Raw genomic sequence first — 18189 nt, forward strand, 5'->3', positions numbered from 1 at the left:
TTCTATACAAACTCTAGGAAAGTATTCCAAATGTGAAATTATGATTATAACATAAAAAAATAATCAGAATACATCAAAGAAGCATGTGATTCAGTGCCAGATTTATAATTACATATTTAATATGTCACAATCCTTTTGTTCCAAAAAATATTCACATGAGAACTGTAAAATGGGCAATTACTTGCCAAAAGAATAAGTGATATTCATTATATAGTACATGGAGAAAGACAAAATGCAAAATAAAGATTCTTCAGAATTTCATTATGGAATTGCTAGTAACACAACAGAACCTGAGGCTACAAGGACCTGTCCAAGTAGAATATTTATGTTAAATATGCCTTTATTGCTTGCCTGGTAGAGGTGATCTGTCAGCCACTTTTGGTAGAAGGATGGCCCACAGTAGACACCAGGAAAATTTTTTCGACCACAGCCATATCCGTAACTGGTAATTCCCATTACAAAAAATCGTTTATGTTCTGGTAAGTAGCACATTAATGGTCCACCACTATCACCCTATTAAAAAAGTCCCAAAATAGTGTTAGTTGCTTCTAGTAGTCTTTATATGACAGCAAAGCTAGAATAAATTAATCACATTAACCATACACTTATATGAATACACATCTTTAATATACCTTCAAGTTATAAAGATCCATAGGTTTTCAGTCTTATATTCCAACTCAGGCAGGAGGATTTCAGGCTGGCCTGATATTTAGAGGAGCCCTAAAGCTGGTGAATTAACTTCCTGTCTGCATGGTTTTGAACCAGAATTGTACAAATCACATTGTTTGGATTTTTTTTAGTACAATTACTTGGCAGAAATATAATTTAGGAAATGTGCAAAATACTGTAACTACCAGTAGAATACTTCTGTTGCTTAATGCTGAGTGGGAGAAGTGTAACTTTAAGATGGGTAAAAGAATCTTTAAGGTGCGTGCGTGGTTCGCTAACTAGAGGAGAGGAGGAAACTGGCGCTTGTAAGAGGGGCCGTCTTTCTACGTGTTCACGTTGGCTGGTGCAGGGTAACAGGAACAAATGGCTAAGGCTCTCAGTTCTACTACAAATCAGATTGTGTCCTGGTTTCTGCACGGCTGTCAAGGTGCCAAACACTATCGCTGAGGACTCTTCTTAATCACCGAAAACATCAAGGATGCTGAGATAACGATTTCAGCACCAAAGATTAAAGACTGTATTTCTAAGGTGTTTTCAGTTCTCTGTAGAAGGCATTGTATTTTTGGAGAATGAGGAAGTTTTGCTTATGAAGACAATTCAATGCTACAAATGGTAACATCAGGGAAATGAAAAGAGAGACCACAGAATGGGAGAAAATATTTGCTAACTGCCTATCTGGTAAGGGACTGGTATCTAGAATATATAAAAAAATGCTTATGACTCAATAATAAAAAGATAATTTTAAAGTGGGCAAAGAATCTGAATAGACATTTGTCCAAAGATCTACAAATGGCTGGCCCATAATTACATGAAAAAATGATCCACATCACTAGTCACCATGGAAACACAAATTAAAGCCATGATGAAATACCACTTCGTACCCAGGATGGCTGTGATCAAGAAGACAAGTGCAGACTAGTATGTGGAGACACTGAAGCCTTCATACTGCTAGTGGGAATGTGGAATAGTGTGGCTGCTTTGGAATAGAGTTTTGCAGTTCTTCAAAATGTTCAACATGGACCCAGCAATTCCAGTCCCAGGTGGAACTTCCAAGAGAAACAAGAACCTACTTACACATAAAAAACGTATACTCCAGTGAGTAGAGCGACATTATTCATAATAGCCAGAAAGTGGAAATAGCTCCAATATCCATCAGCTATGAATGGATAAAATGAAGCACATCCATACAATGGAATATTATCTGGCAATAAAATGAATAAAGTATCAATACATGCTGGATGAAACTGGGAAACATGTTAAGTGAAAGGAGCCAATCACAAAAGACCACACGTTGAATGATTGTATTCATACGAAATTTCCAGGATAGGCACATCTCTAGGGATTAGTGATTGGCTAGGTCTAGGGGTAGGTGGGAGGAGAATGGAGAGTGATTTGTAATGGGTAGAGGCCTCTTTTTGGGGTGATAAAAGTGTTCTGAAATTAGATTATGATGATGGTTGCACTGGTCTATAAATTTATGATAGACCCATTGAGTTGTACATGTTAAATGGGTGAATTGCATATATGTAAATTATACCTCAATAAAGGTAGTAATAAAAAAAAAATCCAAAGCAAATTTTGTCTAAAGTGGACCATGAAACCAAGAAAGCAAGAAGATTTGGATTGTTGGTCTGTAGTTAAAAAGGAAAAAAAAAAGAGTTCAGTACTTGTAAACTTGATAATTAAGACTTCACCAGAAAGTGATCAAAGGCCTTGATGAAGTTTCCTTCTGGCTTTAGAAAAGATTTCAAAGGAAAATTATTTGGTCTTACCCTGCAAGTATCAAAAATCCCATCTTCATGACCTGCACAAAATGAAGTGTCAGGAATCATTTTCCCATAACTCCACTCAGAGCCACAAATCTTTCGAGAGATATAATGCACTTCCGCTTCCTGTAACACATCTGTAGCATTACCTGTTAACAACAACAAAAGTACAGTAAATGATTTCAGAGAGCAGGCATTTGACAGTTAAAATATAAATATATGATATTTATAATATATATGAATATATAGCATTTATTATATAAAATATAAAAATATAAAACGTTCGTGTTGAATAGGTTTTCTTTCCCAAGTGGCTCAACAATTGTGTAAGACTGTCTCCGTACACGCATGTATATGCCTGAGGAGACTGTGGAAGAATGGTCGACAAACTTGTTCATGGCCGTTATCGCTAGACAAAATTAGAATTTCAGGTCATTTTTTTTTATCTTTGTTTTTCTCTATTACTTGAAGGTCTCTTAGAAGGATCTATATTTTTTTTAAGATATATTTATTTACTTTGGGGGAAAGGGGAGAGAGAGTCTCAAGCACACTTCCCACTTAGCCCTTGTGGGGCTCAATCCCACAGCCTTAAGATCATGAGCCCAGTGGGAACCAAGAGTTGGATATCCAGACAACTGCTCCACCAGGCGCCCCAGGGACTTAAACATTTTACAAAATAGAACTATGTAAAAATTTTCAAGGGGGGCACCTGGGTGGCTCAGTCAGTTAAGCATCTACCTTCAGCTCAGGTCATGATTCCAGGGTCCTGGGATTGAGCCCCGCAGCCGGCTCACTGCTGGGCAGGAAGCCTGCTTCTCTCTCTCCCACTCTCCCTGCTTGTGTTCCCTCTCTCGCTGTGTCTCTCTCTGCCAAATAAATAAATAAAATCTTAAAAAAAAAAAAACTGTCAAGGGCCAATGCTGAAATCTATCTTAGGTTCTAAGTTGTGAGCAATTTTTATTAAGTTTTCTAAGAATGGGAAGTTTTGAAGATGGTCTACATGAAAACAAAACATTTTTAATTCATATACTCCCTTCAGTTCTCTGCTAATCCCTGAACATAAGTGGTTCTCTGCTACTAAAAAGATAGGAAAATACAGGGCAACACTTCAGGAACTATTAAAGGACAGATTATTATAAGATTTATCCACAGAAAAGCTTCTGTAACAGCAGCATCTGATCTTATGAGCCTCAGAGTTGCAGTGGTCATATGTGGTAGCTGAGTATTTTGTTGGCCCTGCATCCTTCCCCATTGTCTGTAGGTGGGCTGATGACCTAACCATTCCATTTTCCTGGGACACTGATTGGTCTGGAAGTATGTATTATATTGTATTAAGTGCAAGTCTAACCAGCTGGAATACTTCTCTAGCACTGTTTTTTTTTTTTTTTTTAAAGATTTTATTTATTTGACAGAGAGAGAGCACAAGCAGGCAGAGTGGCAGGCAGAGGGAGAGAAAGAGGCTCCCCACCAAGCAAGGAGCCCGATGTGGGACTCGATCCCAGGACCTTGTGATCATGACCCGAGCTGAAGGCAGCCGGTTAACCCACTGAGCCACCCAGACATCCCTTCTCTAGCACTGTTTTAACTGGAGCTGCCAGAGGAAAACCTTTTTTCACAGTAGTCACATGATTGCTTAGTTATAAGTTCAAAGCCACTGCAGCCAAATTTGAACTTTTTAACGACAGGCAGCCTGAGAAAATAGTCTATATGCAGAAAGAACAGGCACAGGAAATTGAAATGAAGTATGTCCTAATGACATTCAGATTCCTAGATAGAGGCTTCTTAAAGGCCAGCCACATGTTTGCCCTTTATTTAAAAATAATTAAAATGATACTGGCTGGGGGCACCTGGGTGGCTCAGTGGGTTGAGCCTCTGCCTTCAGCACAGGTCATGATCTCAGGGTCCTGGGATTGAGCCCCACATCGGGCTCTCTGCTCAGCAGGAAGCCCGCTTCCTCCCTCTCTCTCTGCCTGCCTCTCTGCCTACTTGTGATCTCTGTCAAATAAATTAAATAAATCTTTAAAAAAATAATGCTGTATATAAAAGCATATTTGTAACATAGAAGTTATAGAATATAATAATGAAATGAACACCTGCAAACCTACCACCCAGTTTGTGAGTCTGAACAATATTAACACAAGTATGGTACTGGTGCAGTACTATTAAAAGTAACTAGAGATTTTCAAAGTGAGTAAGACAGCTGAGAAACAGACGTCTGGTTTTCTATTCTGTTTGCCACTTAGAATATCCTTGTGCAAATATAACAGACACTAATTACTGCAGCTTTAAAATAAACTTTGATTTCTGGATGGCAACTCCTCTAACATATTTTTCTTCTGGAGGAGTAACTTGGCTATTCTTAGGTCTTTTAGAATGAGCTTCTTAATTGTCTCAAAACTCATGTTAGGGTTTTTCATTCCCTGTTTTTGTTTTGTTTTCAGTTTTTCGGATAGAACTGACATCTTCATGTCAACATTGATTTGTCCTCTTCAAGCATAAAGTATACCATTCCACTTACTTAAGTATTTTTTTTTTTTATGTCTTAAAAACATTTTAGAATCTTTTCTGTAAAAGGCCTGCAGTCTTTTGTTAGATTGTTTTAAACTGCCTAATCAGTTCGGTATTACTGCACATGTTAACTTCTGTTAACTTTCTTCTCCAACATTTTTTTTTTATAAGATTTTATTTATTTGTCAGAGAGAGAGAGAGCACAAGCACAGGCAGAGAGAGTGGCAGGCAGAGTCAGAGGGAGAAGCAGGCTCCCTGCGGAGCAAGGAGCCCGATGTGGGACTCCATCCCAGGACGCTGGGATCATGACCTGAGCCGAAGGCAGCTGCTTAACCAACTGAGCCACCCAGGCGTCCCTCTCCAACATTTTATTATGAGAAATTGCAAACATAAGGCAAAGATGAAAGAATTTCTCCATAAACAACCATTTGCCCGCCTCTTATAGATTCTTCAATATTTTTGTTTGATCTGTTAACTTTTTTTTTTTTAAGTTTTGTTTGTTTATTTATTTTAGGGGGGTTGGAGGAGAGACAGAGGGAGAGGGCAGAGAGAGTCTCAAGCAGACTCCATGCTGAATGTGGAGCCTGACCTGGGGCTTAACTTAACAACCCTGAGATTATAACCTGAGTTGAAATCAAGAGTCAGATGCTTAGGGCACCTGGGTGGCTCAGTGGGTTGAGCCTCTGCCTTCGGCTCAGGTCATGATCCCAGGATCCTGGGATGGAGGCCGTATCAGGCTCTCTGCTCAGCGGGGAGCCTGCTTCCCCCTCTCTCTGCCTGCCTCTCTGCTACTTGTGATTTCTCTCTCTGTCAAATAAATAAATCTTAAAAAAAAAATAAAAAGAGACGCTTAACTAACTGAGCTACCCAGGTTCCCCTGTTAGCTTTTTAAAAAAATTCTGTAATTATTTTGGCAACTTTTTATTTAGATTTAATTTCAAAATTAAAGAGAAGTAGTAAGAATAGTACAAGGAAGTGTAAAATGGCTTTTACCCAGATTCAGCAATTACTGACTCTTGTCACTCTTGCATTATCATTAGTACTCTGTATATAAATTTTTCTGAATCATTTGAGAGTAAATGGCAGACCCTATACTCCTATATTCTTAAATACTGTAGTGTGTATTTCTTAAGAGCAAGGGCAGGGGCACCTGGGTGGCTCAGTGGGTTAAACCTCTGCCTTCAGCTCAGGTCATGATCTCGGGGTCCTGGAACCAAGTCCTGCATCAGGCTCTCCGCTTAGCAGGAAGCCTGCTTCCCCCTCCCCCTCTGCCAGCCCCTCTGCCTACTTGTGATCTCTCTCTCTCTGTCAAATAAATAAAATCTTAAAAAAAAAAAAAAAAAAGAGCAAGGACATTTTCGGGGCACCTGGGTGGCTCAGTTGTTGAGTGTCTGGCTTCGGCTCATATCATGATCACAGGGTCCTGGGATTGAGCCCTTCATTGGGCTCCCTGATCAGTGGGAAGCTTACTTCTCAGACCTCTCCTGCTCCCCTTGCTTGTATTCCCTCTCTCCCTGTGTCTCTGTCAAATAAATAAATAAAATCTTTTAAAAAAATTTTTTTTCTTACATAACCACATTTTCTTACATAACCATGGTACATTTATCAAGATCAGGAAATTGAACACCGGTACAATACTATTAGCCAATTCATGTTTAATCTCTAAGTATTCTTGGATTTTCCAGCTATCTTTCAGTTATAGATTCATAGTTTAATTCATTGTTTATAGTTTAATTCCTTTAAGTTACATCTCTATGATTTGTCCATTCTGGGCATTTCATCATATAAATGGGATCATACAGTATGTGGGCTGTTAGGTCAAGCTTATTTCCCTTAACATAATGTTGTAGCATGTATTAGTACATTGTTCCTTTTAATGGCTAGATGATATTCCATTGTATGAATATACTACATTTTGTATATCCATTTATCAGTTGATGGAGCTTTAGGTTGTTTTGTTTTGTTTTGTTTTTTTGCTCTTTTGAATACTGCTGCTATGAGCATTTGAGTACAGGTACTTGTGTGGACATGTGTTTTCATTTCTCTTGGGTATATACCTAGGAGTGGAATTTCTGAGTTATATGGTAACTATAGATTTAATTTTTGAGGAACTACCAAACTGTATTCCAAAACCCCTGTGCCATTTTATATTCCTACCAGCAATGCATGAGGGTTCCAATTTCTCTGCATCCTTGTCTACACTTGTTCCTAAAGTTTTGATCATAGACATCCCCATGGGTGTGACATCTGTTAACTTTGAAAAAATTACATTTTCTAACTATTGATAGTGTATCAGAACGAAATAGATTGTGGTAGTTTGGCTGTATATCTGGACATTTTACGAGACTCTCTTAATTTGGTGTGTTTTAGATTCTTTATTGTAGGTAGTTGTATCACCTGTGAATAATGAGCGCTTTGTGTTTACCTAAGACCTATGTGTTTTTCCATCTTTTCCCGGTGTTACTGCACTTGGTAGAACCTCTACCACAACACTGATGGAAGTAGTGATGGTGGGGGAAACTGTTCCGGACTTTAAAAGAAATGTTTATCTGTAATAATGATATTTTCTGTAGCCTGGAGGCAGATGACCTAATCAGGCTGAGGAAGTTCACTTCGTGTCTCAATTGTTACGTTTTTAACAGGGCTTCTTCTGCGCCCACTCAGATAATTTTAAAAAGAACCCTTTAATCAATCAGTTAATGAGGGAAACTACCTTAAGAGACTTCTAACATTAAACCACCCTTACATTCCTTAAACTCATCTTGATTATGTTGAATTCTATTTACACTATTCTTGATAGATTCGGTGTGCTAATAATGTGTTTGGGATGTCTGCATTTATAATACTGGCCTTCCTTGTACTCTGCTCCCCTGACATGGGAATCATATACTGAGTTGGGGTGTGTTCTTTTTGGATTCTTTGGAGGTATTCAAAGGAAATTTAAACAACCTATCTCTGGTAATTAAGGTAGGGCTCACTTGTTCTGAATTCTGGTGTTTTATTTTTGAAAACCATAATGACTGATTCAGGGGTGCCTGGGTGGTTTCGTCACTTAAACATCTGATTCTTGATTTTGGCTCAGGTCATGATCTCAGGGTCATAAGATGAGCCCCGCCTCGGGCTCTGTGCTGGCCATGGAGCCTGCGTAGGATTCTCTCTCTCCCTCCGTCTCTCCTCTTTCTCGCTCTCTTAGAAAAAAAAAGAAAAATGACTGATGATTTCTGTCACTATGGGTTTACCTGTTCTAGAAATTTTGTCTTAATAAACCAGTTGGCCATAAATATAAGGTGGGTGGTCTCCCTCCTCGTCCTCTCTTTTTTGGATTCTATTGTGTCATGTTGATCTCTGTGCTCTCATTAAAGTAAACAAACCAGTACCGTACCGCCTTGATGGCTATAGTTTTATAGTATATTTTGAAATAAGAGTAACTCCCTCAGCTTTGTTGTTTTTCAAAACAATTTTGGCCACTCTAGGTCTTTTGCCTTTTCATATAAGCTTGTCAATTTGTATGAAAAGTCTTGCTGGGATTTTGATAGGGATTGCATTGAATATATAGGTCAGTCTGGAGAGAACTGTCATATTAACAATATTGAATCTTCCAATACATAAATGTAGTATGGCATTGATTTCTTAGGTGGTCTTTAATTTCTCTATGTCATGTTTTGTAGTCTTCAGTGTTTAGACCTTGCCCATATTTTGTTGACTACAATAAGTGTAGGTGTGGATCTCTCTCATTTTAAAAAAAAATATTTATTCATTAGAGAGAGAGAGAGAGAGAGTACAAGTGGGGGGAGGGGCAGAGGGAGAGGAAGAAACAGACTCCCTGCTGAGCTGGGAGCCTGACGCAGGGCTCAGTCCCAGGACCCCATGGGTCATGACCTTGAGCCCAAGGCAGGGACGCAGCTGACTGAGCCACCTTTTTTTAAACCTTAACTGGGTATTTATTGAGCTCCTATAAACTGTTTTTCATAAAATTTAGGAGTTTGGGGCCATATTTTCTTTGAATATTTTTTCTTCTCCACTTTCTCTCTTTACCCTTTGCAGAAATGCCATTACACATATCTTGGTCTACTTGATGTTGTGCAACAGGTCTCTGAGTGTGCATTCATTTTTCTTCAGTATTTTTTTCTACATTCTTCAGAGTAGGTCACTTCTATTGCTGTGTTTTAGTTCACTGATTCTTTCTTGTGCCATTTCAAATATCTAGAATTTCTATTCAGTTCTTTTATAAAATTGACTTTCTCCATAGATAGTCCCTATTTGGTAAATCAATTTCATTACATTTCCCCCTTTAATGATTTGAACAATAGTTACTTTACCTTATTGTGCATATTTAAAGAGCTTCTTTGAAGTCTTTAACTGCAAAATTCAATATCTGAGTCTATTCAGAGTCCATTTCTATTGGCCGCCCCTCCCCATAGGTGACACTTTTGGGTGTTTTTTTTTTTTTTTTTTAAAGATTTTATTTATTTATTTGACAGAGATCACAAGTAGGCAGAGAGAGAGAGACAGAGGAGGAGGCAGGCTTCCTGCTGAGCAGAGAGCCCGATGCGGGGGCTCGATTCCAGGACCTTGGGACATGACCCGAGCTGAAGGCAGGCGCCTTAACCCACCGAGCCACCCAGGTGCCCCTGTTTTTGTTTTTTGTGTTTTTTTTTTTAATGCATGTCTTATATTTTTGTTGAAAATTGGGTGGTTTAGATAATATAACAACTCTGGATTTTTATTCCCTCCTCAACAATGCTGTTGTCATTCTTAAAATGATTTACCTGGGCTGAAACTGTACAATCTGTCTTCCCTACAGTGTGTGACTGTTGATGTCTCTGCTCAGTGTTTTTAATTCTGATTTTTACCTTTAGTTTAGCTTCATTGGGCTTGGCTCTATATCTGCAGAGTTTAATGGTCAGTGCATGATTTGGGCTGTTGGTGAATGAATCTGTGTGTGGGTTGGGGAATGTGTTAAAAAAAAAGTTCAGTCAGCTTTTTGTTTAATTTTTAGAAGTGAGGAGTGGCAGAGGAGAGGGAGAGAGAGAATCTCAAGCAGGCTCCAAGCCCAGTACACACCCTACTCGGGGCTCTATCTCACAACCCCGAGATCATGACCTGAACTGAAATCCAAAGTCAGATGCTTAACCGACTCAGCCATCCAAGGCCTCTTCAGTCAGTTTTCAAATCTACTTTGACTTTCACTTTATTGTGAGTTCTCTCAGATTTTCCCCACACATGTATGGTTTTCCAGTAAGCCAAAAATATTTGGAGAGCTTATTGAGTCATTCTATAGCTCTCTCATTTGGGGGATTTTTCTGTCAAATTTCTGACTGTCTTACTGCTGGCTCTATCTAGGTCTATATTCCCAGGCCAGTAGAGCTGTGGATTTTCCCTATTCATCTCTTGCTGCTGAGTCCACTATTTTTTTTTTTAAGATTTTATTTATTTGACAGAGAGAACAAGCAGGAGGAACAACAGAGAGAGAGGGAGAAACAGCCTCTCCACTGAGCAGGGAGTCCAATGTGGGGGTTCAATCCCAGGACCCTGGGATCATCACCTGAGCCAAAGGCAGATGCTTAACCAGGCACCCATGGGTTCACTACTTTCATTAGTAATGCTGCTAGCCTGGATTTTCAACTACTTTTCCAAATAGAGTTCACCTTCTGTGGCAACAAGGCTCTTCATAGCCTTGGTAAAACTACTGTACTGACTAATCTGAGAGGGGAGCTGGGAGAACCCACAAGCAAGAAAGCTACAAATTCCTCTTTTTACCCAAATGTATAGCTGTTATAAATATTCCTCAACTTGTTGTGTACTTTGGTTGATTTTCAGGACCCTAAAGTAGTCACTTTTGATGATTTTGTCTAATTTATATTTATTTGGGGGAAGAGGATTTGCCAACCTCCCCATACCATCACAGCCAAAATTTCTGTTCCTTTTATTTGTAAATTTATCATAATCAGAGTTCACAGTTTGTACATTAGCTATCTTTGAACTTGGAGTTTTGCTTTATGGCCTGATAAGTGGTCAGTTTTTTTTTTTTTTTTTTTTTTTTTTTAAGATTTTATTTATTTATTTGACAGAGAGAAATCACAAGCAGATGGAGAGGCAGGCAGAGAGAGAGAGATAGAGAGAAGCAGGCTCCCCGCTGAGCAGAGAGCCCGATGCGGGACTCGATCCCAGGACCCTGAGATCATGACCTGAGCCGAAGGCAGTGGCTTAACCCACTGAGCCACCCAGGCGCCCCAGTGGTCAGTTTTTTTAAAAGATTGATTTATTAGTTTGAGAGCAAGTGTGTGCCTGTGCAAGTGGGGGGAGGGGCAGAAGGACGAATCTTCAGGTGACTCCTGCTGAGCGAGGAGCTGGACTCAGGACTTGATCTCATAACCCACGGGATGATGACCTGAGCTGAAAACCAAGGGTTGGATGCTTAACCAACTGAGCCACCCAGGTGCCCCAAGTGGTCATTTTTTTTATAAAGATTCCACCTACACTTGAAAAGATAAAAGCCTCTAAATTTTTGAATGTACTGATTTGTCTATTAAATCAAGCTGGCTAATTATGTTGTTCAAATATTCCAAATCTTTACTAAGTTTGATAAAAAAACAGATTTTATATTGTTAAATAAAAAGAGTTCTATCATAGAGGAGTTACAACATTTGCTGTAAATTCTATTTTTTCTTAATATTATCTGAGTCCTGTTTATTGGCTCAGAAGTCTAGAATTATTCTATCTTGGTGAGTTGAACCTTTTCTAAATAAAAATGATCTTTTTTCTCCTTTTGTCTTAAAGTCTATTTTGACTGTAATTTGCATAGTGATACTAGCTTTCTTTTCATTTTAATTTACTTGATATATTTCTTTACTGTTGTTTTACTTCAGTCCTTCCATATCCTTACATTTTAGGTATTCCCTTAGATAAGGTGGATTTCCTACTCCCCAATCCAATTTTATGTCTTTTAACTAGTGGTTTGGTCCGCTAACATTTATTGTGATTATGGATATATTTGGGCTTGTTTCTACTGTCTTATTTTATACTTTCTATTTTTCTCAGTTTTCCTAGGCTTATTTATCCCTTCTTGATTTTTTATTAAGATGTTGTCTTTATTTTCTTATTCCTTAGGTTTCTTATTCTATTCCAAGTTATATCCCCTATTTGCTTAAATCTAATGTTAATCAGTATGTTAACACTTCTGAATAATACACAGACCTGAGACTACTTTAACTCCAATTACACCATTTGAAACACAGCTTCCCCCCCTAATATTTAAGTATCGTTTTTTAAAATCCCACAAATTATACATTATTTTCATTGTATTCCAAGGTTTCCCAGTTTCAGCACTATTGACATTGTAGGCCAGATACTTCTTTGTTGTGGAGGGTGAGAGAACTACCCCATGCGTTGAAGGATGATGAGCAGTAATCCTGGCTTCTACCCACTAATATGCCAGTGGCATACTTACACCCTGCCTAGTGGTAACAAAATTTTCTCCAGACAGTACCAAGTGTTCCCTGGGGACAAAATTATCGTTCATTGAGAACCACTGTTGTATACAATATTTACCTATACAGTTATCTATTTTTTGCTCGCTTCTGCATCACGTACCTCCCTTTTGGCATCATTTTTTTTTTCTGATCCATTTCTTATTTACTTTGGTGAAAGACTATTGGTGGTAAAGTCAGTTTTAGTTCCCTTTTATTCCTCAATGATAGCTTAGCTGGGGACACAGTTATGGGTTCATTTATTTTCTCTCAGTACTTTGGCCCTGATATTTCATTGTATTTTGACTGTCATTATTGCTATTGAGATGTTTTCTGAAAGCCAACCAGAGTTATTTTGTAAGGATTTTTCTTTTTTTCTTTTTTTTTTTTTTCTGGCTGTATTCAGACTTCTTTGGGGTTTTTTTTTTCCCCCCCTACAACTTCATTACAGTGTTTGAAAAGGAATTACATTTTGTTCTGGATATCCATTTGCATTGGAATATAAATTTTTACTCATGGATATCTGGATTCATGTTTTCCATCAGTTACAGAAAAATTTCAGCCCAGACCCATTGAATATTGCCTCTCCTCTATTCTCTTCATTTGTTCATTCTTGCACTCTCATTAGATGTATATTTGACTTTCTTATCCCATTTATCTTATATCTTACTTTCTGCCATCATAATCTCTTCTTTTTTCTCTGTGCCACAGTCTAGGCAGTTTCTTCAGATATATCTGCTGGCTCACATATTTTCTCTAGAGCTGAGTCTAATATGCTTAACTACATCGGTGAGTTACAAACTTTAACAGTTACATTTTTTTCATTTTTAAAGATCCTATTTTGGGACGCCTGGGTGGCTCGGTTGGACGACTGCCTTCGGCTCAGGTCATGATCCTGGAGTCCCGGGATCGAGTCCCGCATCGGGCTCCCAGCTCCATGGGGAGTCTGCTTCTCTCTCTGACCTTCTCCTCGCTCATGCTCTCTCTCACTGTCTCTCTCTCAAGTAAATAAATAAAATCTTTTTTAAAAAATCCTATTTTATTCTCTCTCACTCTCTCTCTCTTTTTTAGTGGTGGGGGAGGGCCAGAAAGAGAGGGAGAGAGAGAATCCCAAGTATGCTCCATACCCAACATGGGCCCCAACACAGGGCTGGATCTCACAATCCTGAGATCATGACCTGAGCTGAAATCAGACTTACCCACTGAGCCACCCAGGCACTCCTGGTTCTCTTTTAAATCTGCCTGGTCATTCTAGATAGTCTATTGCTTATTTCTAATTCTGTTTTTTAATTTCTTCAAACAATTTACATATACTTATTTTGTATTCTACACCTAAAATATTAATATCTGAAATCCTTGGGGGAGCTGTTGTTTTATTTCTGTTGACTTTCATTATTATGGCTTTTCTCCTAACGTGTTTGGTGATCTTTGATTGTAAGTGGATATTTGGTTGATTTTAATCTGTGGGAATCCTAAGTATTTTCAGACCTGGTACTAATTTAGTCCATTGAGTTTATTTAAATTATTGTATTTTTTATTAATTTTTTTTTTTTTTTTTTAGAGAGAGCGATGGAGAGCACACACATGAGCTGAGGGGGAGGGGCAAAGGAAGAGAGAGAATCTTAAGGAGGCTCCACACCCAGTGCAGACCCTGATGTGGGGCATGATCTCACAACTTTGAGATCATGACCTGAGCTGAAATCAAGAGTCAAACACTTAACTGACTGAGCCAACCAGGTGCCCCTCAATTATTTTATTTTTAAATTATCATTGTTTGGTTCTTTTTATAGCTCCTTTTTATTCATATTTTTAAGTACATCTTTTATTTTTTGTACTATATTAAACACCTTTTTATTATTTGATCCCATTATCTGACATTTTTGCAGGTCTTCTTTTAATGTCTATTGTTCCTGCTGACTCTTACTCATAATACCTTATTTGCTTTGATGTTTAGTGATTTTTAATTATAATCCATTTTCATTTAAACTTTATCAGGTGAAATTCTTTTGAGGTCTTAGATGAAATTCAGTTTCTTTACAAATGATGTGCATTTGATTCTCTCAGCCATCTAGAGACCTTAACAGTCTATGACCTATTTAACCTAAATCCTAAGCCCGAGTCTTTCTATTCAGAGTGATTTGGGGCAGCAACTCCACATGAGTGGTATTTGCAATTACATGTTTTCTGGGAAAATTCCTACATTTTTCCCTTTAATGAAGCAGTTTTCCTAGAAATCCTGGGGGTGGGGGTGGAGGTTGAGGATGCTTTGGTTTTATCTTGTTCTTAAAAAAAATAAACTTTATTTCATAATAATTAGAGTCACAGGAAGTTGCAAAAGTAGTACAGTGAGGACAGGGTGCTCTTTATCCTAAAATGGTTGCATCTGTGTAACTGACATTGGTACAATGTGTGTCATTCCACCCCACTTAATTGTATGTGTTAATTCTTACCATTACCTCCATAATTAAGATATGGAACTATTTCACCATCACAAAGATCTCCTTTAGGCTACCTAGCCTGCTTACACCTAGCAACCAGTAATTAGTTCTCCATCTCTATAATTTTGTCATTTTAGGAATGGTATATAAATGGAATCATATAGAATGTGTCTTTTAAAAATGGCTTTTGTTTTCACCTAGCATGATGCCATCTAAGTTGATGCACATATCAATAGCTAATTCCTGTTAATTGTTTATTATCATTCCCAGTTAAGGATATACAACAATTTGTTTAATCATTCCCCTAATTAAGTACGTTTACTTTTTCCCAGTTTTGGGATACTACCAATAAAGCTTTTGTGAATATTTGTGACCAGGTTTTTGTGTGGAAATACGTTTTCACTTCTCTGGGATAAATGCCCAGGAGTGTGATTGCTGGGTCATATCATAAATGTATGTACGTGTGTGTGTGTGTGTGTTTTTAAGGATTTTATTTATTTATTGGACAGACAGAGATCACAAGTAGGCAGAGAGGCAGGCAGAGAGACAGGAAGGGAAGCAGGCTCCCCGCTGAGCAGAGCCTGATGTGGGGCTCCGTCCCAGGATCACGACCCAAGCGAAGGCAGAGGCTTTAACCCGCTGAGCCACCCAGGCGTTTTTAAGAATTATATCTCTGGGGGTGCCTGCAGAGCACAGTTGGTTAAGTGACCTACTCTTGGTTTCGGCTCCGGTCATGATCTCAGAGTCCTGGAACTGAGCCCTGTGTCAGGCTCGGTGCTCAGCTTGAAGCCTGCTTGGGATTCTCTCTCTCTCTCTCTCTCTCAAAAGGAAGGAAGGAAGGAGGAAATGATATCTCTGGTGTTTGGTGCATACACATTTAAGATTTCTATGCCTCTTTTGTGGATTTACCTTTATATCATTGTTAAGTTCCTCATTGTCCCTAGTAGTTTTATTTGCTCTTAAATCTACTTTATCTCATGTTAATGTAGTCATTCTTGGCTTTTTCTTTTTTTTCTATTCCAGTTTTCTTTTGATTAATGTTGCCATGATATATCTTTTCCCATCCTTTTATTTTCAAGCTGCCTGTATTGTATTTAAAGCGAACTATGTATAGATGAACCAGACACTGGGTCATGAGTCTGACTGATTCTTGTTGTGTAGCCCTCTGGCTCCAGCTTGATGAGAATCTCCCCTCACACACTTGAGCGGCTTTGTTCTTCAACACTCTCAGGCCCCATGAGACCACAGAAATTCATATTCAGTGTTACTACTGGAAAATACCCTCAAGATAAAAGCCAACTTCACTGCTTCAGTTACCTAAGTTCCCATCTTCACATTCAGTCCTTGACCTGTGTATTTTCTCCGTTAATAGTTTTCACAGGGGGACGCCTGGGTGGCTCAGTCGGTTAAGCGTCTGCCTTCAGCTCAGGTCATGATCCCAGGGTCCTGGAATCCAGTTCTGCATTGGGCTCCTTGCTCGGCAGGGAGCTTGCTTCTCCCTCTGCCTGCTACTCTCACTGCTTGCATGCGTTCTCTGACAAATAAAATCTTTAAAAAATTAAAATAGTTTTCACTGGGAAGGTTGGTGTGTGCATGTAATTGACTGTGTTGCTGGAGAGCCAACTCAGTCCTTAAAACAGCTCTCTGACAGGTGTTATTGCTCTCCCTTACAGATCATGACAGTGTATGACAGTGTGAAAGATGGTATAATAGAGTGGAAGCAAGAGTTTTGAGGCAGACCAACCTGGGATTGAATTTTTACTCCTCACTTAGCTATGTAACTTTGGACAGCTTGCTTAACTTCTTTATTTTATTTTATTTATTCATTTATTTATTTATTAAGATTTTATTTACTTGTCAGAGAGAGACAGTGTGTGTGTGAGCACAAGCATGGGGAGCATCGGGGAGAGGGAGAAGCAGGCTCCCTGCTGAGCAAAGTTCCCAATATGAGACTTGATACCAGGACCCTGACATCATGACCTGAGCCAAAGGCAGATGCTTAACCAACTGAGCTACCTAGGCATCCCTCATTTAACCTCTTTAAATCTGTTTATTTATCCATGTCATAGTACTTCTCATAGTGTTATTGAGGGCATTAAATGAGAAATGCATTAAGGCGCTTAGCATTTTATTAAGTACCTAGCCCTGAATTAATGGAAGCTACTTGGATCACTGTTGTTCTAACTGTTGTTAAAGAGTCAATAATTTGCCCATGGTCATTCAGCTAGTATATGGGAGGGCTGAGATTCAGGCTTACGTCTATGATTCTAAAGCCATAGTCTTTTCCCTACACATGTTGCTTTCTTAACTTGTTTAAACAGCATTCACAGAGGAAAAAACAAAGTTCTTCAAAGATCTTTCATACATTTATCTATATCATATCTAAATAATCTACACTTATTTAACTATTTTAAAGTTGAGGGTTTTTTTTTTTTTAAGATTTTATTTATTTATTTGAGAGAGAGAGACAGTGAGAGAGAGCATGAGCGAGGAGAAGGTCAGAGGGAGAAGCAGACTCCCCGTGGAGCGGGGAGCCCGATGCGGGACTCGATCCCAGGACTCCGGGATCATGACCTGAGCCAAAGGCAGTCGTCCAACCACTTGAGCCACCCAGGTGTCCCGAGGGTTTTTTTTTTTTTAAGTTTATGTATATATGTATGTATGTAATACCTATACCTAACATAGGTCTCGAATTCACAACTCCATGATCAAGAGTTGCATGCTCTTTGGACTGAGCCAGCCAGGTGTTTCTAATCTACACATATTTTTTTTAAAGATTTATTGATCCATTATAGAGAGAGAAGAGGGAGTGTCAGAGGGAGGTGGGGGGAGAGAGAATCCCAAACAGACTTCCCACTCGGTGGGGAGACTGATGTGGGTTCCATCCCAGAGACCTGAGATCATGACCCAAACCAAAATCAGGAGTCAGACGCCCAATCAACTGAGCCACCCAGGCGCCCCTCTACACATATTTAAATGGATAATTTCCATAAGGAATAGAAAAAATAGTCTCAGCACTTGAACTCATATATTGCTAACTAGACTTTGATTCCATCAAGAACAGTTGGTACTTAATACAGTACTTAGCTATTCAGGCTGTAGAATAAGGAAGACCTTCATTTGTGCCCTAGCTTCTCATCCACTCAGATCCACAACTCCTGGTCTGTTAAATGGGAATAATGACATTAACTTCCTAACAAGAATATTTTGAAGATAAGATAAAATAATATATTTAGAAAAAGGCCTAAAGCATGGCAAATGCTCCCAAATGGTAACTATTTTTAGAACCAAAGGCAGAGACTATTTTCTACATTTATTTGTTCATAGTTCATAGTAGTT

General features: G+C 38.7%; 1 protein-coding gene across 2 annotated transcripts in view; it reads right to left on the reverse strand.

Annotated features, from left to right (window-relative positions):
• TMPRSS12 (transmembrane serine protease 12) overlaps positions 1–18189 on the reverse strand; it is a 34850-nt gene continuing 16661 nt past the window's right edge. For both annotated transcript variants that reach the window (XM_059185356.1, XM_059185355.1), the window contains 2 exons: positions 2442–2584; positions 1–513 (listed from right to left, as the gene is read on the reverse strand). In XM_059185356.1, coding sequence (XP_059041339.1) covers positions 262–513; positions 2442–2584 — 395 coding nt within the window. In that variant the 3' untranslated portion in view covers positions 1–261. The remainder of the gene's footprint in view (positions 514–2441; positions 2585–18189) is intronic.

This window comes from Mustela lutreola, chromosome 8, assembly GCF_030435805.1.
Source record: "Mustela lutreola isolate mMusLut2 chromosome 8, mMusLut2.pri, whole genome shotgun sequence".
In the NCBI taxonomy this organism is placed as follows: Eukaryota; Metazoa; Chordata; class Mammalia; order Carnivora; family Mustelidae; genus Mustela; species Mustela lutreola.